At 39.3% G+C, this 7,815-nt stretch overlaps 1 protein-coding gene across 1 annotated transcript; it reads left to right on the top strand.

Moving 5' to 3' along the window:
• QNG1 (Q-nucleotide N-glycosylase 1) lies at positions 1–7,269 on the top strand. The gene is made up of 4 exons (XM_005489798.4): positions 1–481; positions 1,480–1,739; positions 5,134–5,329; positions 6,563–7,269. The coding sequence occupies exons 1-4, from the start codon at positions 145–147 to the stop codon at positions 6,793–6,795; spliced, it is 1,026 nt and encodes a 341-aa protein (XP_005489855.1). The 5' UTR covers positions 1–144; the 3' UTR covers positions 6,796–7,269.
• Positions 7,270–7,815: the final 546 nt, after the last annotated feature.

Raw genomic sequence — 7,815 nt, 5'->3', positions numbered from 1 at the left:
GGGCCCCGCCTCCGCTCGCGCCTGCGCGCAGCGGCAGCACCGGAGAGCGGGGCGGGGAGCGGAGCGGGACCGCTGCCAGTGCGCACCCCGGGAGAAGCGCGGCGGAGAGGCTGACCTCGGCAGCGTGCGTGTTTCCTGCCAAGCATGGAGGTGTTCCCGTCCCCCCTGGAGTCCGCCAAGTTCATAGCCGAGCACAGCAAAGATGTCTCCGTGGACGAGGAGGGAGCGCGGCGGGTGGCGGAGAGCCTGTTCGACAAAGCCTCGGCAGCGGAGTTCGGGCTGGCGGGGTGGAAAAGCCTACACGAGCTGAACCCCCGGGCCGCCGACAAGGAGGCTGTAGACTGGGTGTTCCTGGTGGACACCCTCAACTTCTCCTTCTGGTCCGAGCAGGAGGAGCGCAAGTACCTTGTGAAGTACAAGGATAAAACCTACAGCGGCTACTGGTCGCTGTGCGCCGCCGTCAATAGGGCCCTGGACGACGGTCAGTGGGCGCCGGGGAAGCGGGGCCGGGCCGGGGCTGCGGGCGGGGGGCGTCGGAAGCCGAGCGTCGTGTATTAAATGAAGGCGGCGCCTCGGAACTGGGACACGCTCTTGGGAACTGCTGCTCGCCGTGTCAGTAGCTGTGTGTGTGCAGGCGTCCCGTTGAGCTTGGGGAAGGGAACTGGAAGTGATTTCAAAATACCCTTGTACTGAAACTACCTAACTCTTGGCTGTATCTGGGCTATTTCTTCCATTCAAGAGACTTTAAGGATTTCCAGTAGTCAGCTGTGTGTGACTTGGGTTATCTCACATGTATTCTTGAGTTAAGTTGCATATTTCCATGGCAAATGAATAAATGAGGCATGAAGTGAGAATCCTCTGGACTAATCAAACGCTCAAGTGTCTAAAGTAAATCTGAAAACCCATATGCCCCTCAAACCAGTATTTTAAAACCAGTATTTTAATGTTTTGTATTTAAGCCCAGTACTTTAGCACTCACTTTTTTTGCTGTTCTCAGAAAAAAACTCCCCAACAGTTAGTAGATATAGATGAAGGTTTTAATTCATTTTCTGCATCGTTATTTAGTAAATTAAGGTGGCATTAGCGTTAAGACACTTTTTGTAAATGCACAGCATGATTAGGATTCATGGGAAAACAGGCCTATTCTGACTAAACTAGCTATATACTGACTGTATTTGCTAGTGTGCTATGTAAACATCACACTTTGAAAACTAAGCAGCTGGGGAAATTGCATACAGAAAGTAACAGCAGTTCTATGGTTGTATATTGGAAGTTTGCTGTAGAGGAAAACATTTTATGCACTCATAATTTTAATTGTGAGCAGCTCTGTGGATGCGGTTATTGCTGAAAGCAAAGGTGGGTTTAAGAGTTGATGGACTTCTTAGATCTTCCTATAGAAGTTTTTTCCTTTAGCAGACCACTAGGTCTATATGTTATGTTTTGTGATAGCCTAACTATCTTATTTTCACTTTTCTGAAGGAATACCTATCACCAGTGCGTCCTATTTTGCCACCATGACGCTTGACCAAGTTAGGCACGTATTTCGCTCTGACACAGAAGTGCCTTTGCCCTTGATTGAAGAAAGACACCGGGTGCTGAACGAAAGTGGAATAGTTCTGTTAGAGAAGTTTGGAGGGTCCTTCCTCACCTGCGTTAAAATGAGTGAGAAGAGTGCTCAGAAGCTGCTACATCTCATACTGGAAAATTTTCCTTCTTACAGAGATGAAGCTGTATTTGAGGTAAGTTAATTCTAAAGCTCTGGAAAAAAATCCTACTGTTTAGTAACAGTTAAAGACACTTGATAGTCCACAACTAGTCAGGACAAGAGTCACTTTCTTTTTCCCACCAGAGGAGTACCTTTTTTCTCATATGCTGTTTCTTTATCACTTTACTGTAATTTAATTTGGTATATTCTGAGTTCCCAGTTAGATCGCACTTCCTTTGTACTCCTTAAAAATGCATAGTATTTGAGATAATTCCTGCCTGAAAAATGGGAATCCTTTTTCTTTTTCTTTTTCCCACTTGCCTTGTATTGCTGACAACCCTCCTTCCACCATCTTCTTTTTCTTTTACCTTAAGGCTCTCTGCAGCTAATGAAGGAAGTGAAACTCTGGTAGAATTAACGCACAGCTACTGGGACTCCACCCTCTAACAGCTGTTGATTCAACAGGCATTACTCAAATTATTACAGATTAGAAGTAACCCACAGTTTTACAAATGTTGACAGTATACTGAAGCATTTACTGAAAGAAACTGATGGGAATTAAGCAGGGATCATATGATATTTTTTGTTTTCACCTATACAGGCATGTTTTTCATTTAGCACCTGTGACTTATGTAGCAGCTCATGTGCTCAGTTGTATGTGAAGTAGTACTCTGCTGTTACATCATTATATCTAGAAGACTTTGTTAGTGACAGTACAGCCTATACTACTGGTCTGTGCAGTCTTTTCAGCTTCTTGGAATACCAGTCACTGAAGCTTTGAACCTATTGCATTTATTGCCCTTCAGTAGGAGGTGTCATTTTATTTTCTTCTGTCTCCTGCTGTGAAGCAAAATATATTTACATAAAAAATCAGAGGTTCTTTTGAATTATTCTTTGGAGCTACTGGTTTTGTTTATTTGGGTTTATTTGTGTTTTTTAATGTAAAAAGTAATTTTTTGACAATTTTTATGACCAAAAAGGGAATATTTTCTAAGTAAAGTGATATTTTCTTATTTTTATAGTGACTGTACTCATTGATGTTATATCTTTCATGAGATGATGATGAGTGCTTTATAAAGCAAGCGTCCTTAAAAGCAGCAGCAGACTACAGAATGAAAAGCAGATCCAAAAATGATCCCAGACCGTAAGCACTGACTTAGTAATAAAGCCTGTTGCATGAATATGGAAGCTTTTTTTCTGCTTTCACTAAGCAAGATGTGTATTTTGAAGGTGATGACATGGATCACATTATTTTTATGGCAGCAGGTTGAGCTCTCACAAGTAAGACTTCTAAAGGGTTAGGAGGGAACTGGAAAGATGGTGAAATATCCAACAGCAAGCCAGTGCTTTTCAGTAACTCTCCAAAGGAGAAATATATATAAGTTAAGTCATACATTAGAATCATACTATCAGACTGCTGCAGCTGACCTTCTAGGGAAGCTTCTAAAATTAGCACAATTTTTTGACTGTATCTTTTTCCAAATACATATACAAAATACTTTTAATAATTACATATGTAATCCCTGAAATGGCCAGTGTTAGTTTTTCTGAAAAAGAAAATGCAAACCAAGACCAAAATCTCCAAAACATTTTTTTCTCCTTGGTGGATAATTCGTATTTAGATGCTGTGCTGTGCATTTGATTCCCAACAGCAGTTTAAGTTTTAGACTATATTGTACTCATATATCAGGGTTTTTGTGTTCTGACAGAGACTTAGTGGAGTCCTTTTTGATCTTCCCCTATATTGTATGTTTTCATCTTTTACTTACCATCCATTACCTGGGACTGAGGTTGTAAAATTCTCATGATCCTATTCTTTGCTTTTTTTTAAATGGCTGTGCTATCATATTTTCTCTTTGCCAGCACAATACTCCTCCTTTCTTTTAATGTCAGTAGGTCATAATTAGGTATATTCCTTAATATTGGCACATTGTACTGCAGAGAAGATGCAAAAGTTCCTGTACATGGTACTATTTCCTGAAAGGCAAAGTGTTGCAGAAAAAAAAAGATAAAAGCGATATAGTTATATTGCCATGTTGAAAAAAGTTCCATTTTTGATAAATGAACTATCTTTACAGTCTTTCACAGACAGAATCAGAGACTAGGTAAGGGTTAAAGGACTATACCATAAGTGGGCCCAGCCTCCCTGCTCAAGCAGGATCATCCCCAGAGCACTTGGCACAGGATTGTGTCCAGAAAGTTCTTGTGCATTTCCCAGGAAGGAGACTCCACATCTCTCTAAACAATCTGTGCCAGTGCAGTCACTTCCACAGTAAAGAAGTTTTTAAGTTCTTCCAATTTGACATGTAGTATCATCCACCTAGTGATTTTCCCTGCTTTCTGATAAATAGTGGGAAAATTTACTCAAAATGCTTCATAGTCCTTTTCACATTGAGATTTTTGTATAAACTTAATATGTTCTGTACAACAAAAATGTTAACAATGAAACAATGAAATTATAAATTTATCTGCTCAGCCATGAGTCCCAGACAATATTTTTTTCCTAATTAAGCTATAGCATGAAATGAAAGGCCTGTTCTAATTCCACCTTCCTCTTCTCTTGGGAAATGGTGTGGTGCTAGAGACAATCAGTACTTTACTACTGGAAAATTCCTAACGCTATGAAAGACTGACACCCTTGCTTTGGAACATAGGAGCAATGATAAAATTTGGTCTGTTAATTATTTACTTCTTGTTACCACTTCTCGTGTGATGTTTAAGGTGGTGTTTTGTTGTTTAAAGTACAAAATCATTTATGTTCTCTAGAAGAAAGTTTGTGCAATTATGTTAAGTATAGCATGAGGCATATGGAAGGCAGGAGTTTTGAGGATGTTTTGGAAGTTGTTCTATGAAATGTAGTTGAACTTCCCAGTATTTTTGGAGAATACCATTCAAGGACAAAAATATGATTTGCTGTCAGGAATAGTTACAGCATCTTGGCAGTAAACAAAGAGGAGCATTCATTAAAGTTTTCACCAGAATTCTATTTCTTTAAGAGTACAGATAAATGGATTAACAAAATGTTTTAATTTTCTAGTACAATACATGCCTCTTATGCCTCTCTTGTCAAATTAAAAGGTTGGATGTAGAGTTTCTGAAAATTAATGTTGCTGTTGTTCAACTACAGTGATTACCAAATGGCAGTAAACAACTGTGAATGTGTTCTGAGATCCAGGCATATTCTAAACAATTTTTATTTGCTGCAGTAACTTCTATTATGTTCCTTTTTTATTTCAGTTTATTTATGAGCATTTCACATAATCCATGTTTGCAGTTTGATATTGTTTAGATTTCAAGATATTTAAGAGTGTTGCAGTTTTATTCTGTTCTAGTTAACTAATGTTTGCTTAACAATATGAAATGGTTAGTGGTTATTTGCTGTATTTATTGATCAGGCACTTAAACAATCCATAAATTTCTTTCTTTAGAAAAAGAAGGTATCTTTCTACAAACGGGCACAAATACTTGTGGCTGACACATGGAGTGTTTTAGAAGGCAAAGGAGATGGCTCTTTTGATGATATATCCAGTCTGACAATATTTGCTGACTACAGAATTCCACAAGTTCTTGTTCACTTAAAAGCAATGAAGTATTCTGAAAAATTAATGAAGAAACTACGTGAAGGTTTGTTCTGTCCTTGAGAATATCAAGTAATCTTACTGCCCGATATTGTAGACTAAGGCTAGTTCTAAAAAGTGATATATTGTCCATGTAAGGGTTATGTCACATTTTTCCCTTCAGGGATTTCTTAGGTACTGGAAGGAACTTTTTCTCTAGCCATGATCTTGAGTGAGGTCTCAAGGTTACTTTTTTTATAAATACCTAACTGTTTTGTGGATTAAGCACTGATATGGGAGGGATTAAAGAGATTCAAAGATAATTTGAGTTTCTGAATGAATTTCTGAAAATCTGCTGTTGCAAAACCACTTTTCAGAATGAGAATAGTTACAATTTTTGAAGTTTACATAAAAGAAACAATGATTTTTGTCATTAATTCAAATTTGTAAAAGCATGGGAATTCCTCTGAACTGCTAGTTAATAAGCAAAGTAGTAACAATAATAATAATAATAATAAATTATATAACTACTATTATAATTATAACATATATATATGATTTCATTTTTTAACCATGATTTCATCTTCCCAATACTTACTAACCATGAATTTTAGTGAATAAAAATAAGCCAATCTCTTTTGCACTGTAAAATGACTGTATTTAGATGTAGAAGTGCTATTATGCAATTTCAGAAATACTCAGGAAGATAAACAGATTAATGCAATCGCCCATGAACTTTAAAAGAATGTCTGTACATGTATTTGTGTCTTTATGCATATCTATATAACTAAATAGACATCATAGACATTCTATCCTTCCACAAATCCTAATGAGATGATTACCATTTAAACAATTCCACTGTTTTTCTTTTCAGTTCCTTTGGGGGGTTGTTTGTTTTCAGTTTTAAAATCTTAGACTTCAGTCATCTTGGTAGAAAATATAGTATGAAGTATAATAATTATATACTAAAAAGTATACTATTATAAAAGACTATCTTTTTTGTCACTGTAAGCAAAGAAATTATCATATGATTTGCAGTACACACTGCTCCTAAAGCAGTTCCTTAGAATACAGGCTGTTGCTTGAATTGAATGGGAAGGAAGCTTCTAAGTGCAATATGGTAAAATTAAAGTAACCATTAGAAAATGTGTAGCAACACTGTTAACAGTTGCTGGGTAAGTCATGAGAACTAGAACCTTGCAACAGAATAAATGTGAAGGGGAAAAAATTCACAAATTTAGTCAGTCCTTGTCCTCCTGTCTGCTCCATATAAATGGATTGCTGTCTCTTGTGTCTGCAGGAACACTTTTCCAGTCTGGAGACAAAGAAGAGGTAGAGATCCGTGGCTGTTCTATTTGGTGTTGTGCATTGATTTGTAAGCACCTTCAGGAGCTCTATCAGAAGAAGGGTCAGGACATGCATGAAAAAATCAATGCAGTTTTACTCGATTATTATCTTTGGGATTATGCCAGAGATCACAGGGCAGAGATGAAAGATATCCCGTTCCACCGAGTACGGTGTATATATTACTAAGTCTAGTCCAACAGCTCTTGTATTGCTGCCTTATCTTTTGAACTTGCTTTTTCATATGGTGATTTGTCATGCACTAATTTGGAACTGTTAAATCAAATTCTTGTTTTCTAGTGATGTAGTAACAATGTGCCTTTTCCTTTTTGTTTTATTACGTTTTTATTACCTTTCTTTTAATCTTTTGCTTGCCCTGACTGGAATTAACAGTGTAAACTTTGCAGGCAGCCCATGTTAAGGTAGGGTTTATTACTCCTGCTTTGACCTTTGTATTGGTGTATGTGGCTACCTTTGTGCACAGCCAGATGTGTGTGCAGATCCTGTGGTGTACCTTGGTGTACCTCAGCCCCTCCCTGTTCCTGCCTGTCCCCTGTCATACCTGCACAGAGGTGGCAGGTGCTTGGCAGATGCTTTACTGCTCAGAGATGGAAGTGTAACCTGTCCAGTCGTCCAATAAACACTGTAGTGACAGATGTGCCATGAGGGTGTGTCTGTGTTTTTACTGCTAGGGGTGAGATGGGGGTGCTCAGTCCATGCACTGAGGCAGGTGGGAAGGGAGGGGAGGAATCACAGAATCACTTAGGTTGGAAAAGATCTCTGGGATCATCAAGTCCAACCTGTGACCGAACACGAGTTTGTGTACTAGACCATGGCACTGAGTGCCATGTCCAGTCTTGCCCTAAACACCTCCAGGGACTGTGATTCCATCACCTGACTAGGCAGCCTGTTCCAATATTTAATCACCCTTTTTGTAAAGAAATTTTCCGGATGTCCAACCTGAACCTTCCTTATCACAGCTTGAAGCTATTTCCTTTCGTACTGGCACCTGTTGCCTGTGAGGAGAGGCCGAACGCCATCTTGCTACTCCTACCTTTCAGGTAGCTGTAGAGAGCAGTAAGGTCTCCCTGAGCGTCCTCCAAGCTAAACAGCCCCAGCTCCCTCAGCTGCTCCTAACACCCCTTGTGCTCCAGACCCTTCCCCAGCTCCGTCGCGCTTCTCTGGACACACACACCTCACCGTCCTTCC

The sequence above is a fragment of the Zonotrichia albicollis genome, chromosome Z (genome assembly GCF_047830755.1).
Source record: "Zonotrichia albicollis isolate bZonAlb1 chromosome Z, bZonAlb1.hap1, whole genome shotgun sequence".
Lineage (NCBI taxonomy): Eukaryota > Metazoa > Chordata > Aves > Passeriformes > Passerellidae > Zonotrichia > Zonotrichia albicollis.
The sequence above is the reverse complement of the archived record's forward strand: the minus strand, read 5'-3'. Positions and strand labels throughout refer to the sequence as shown.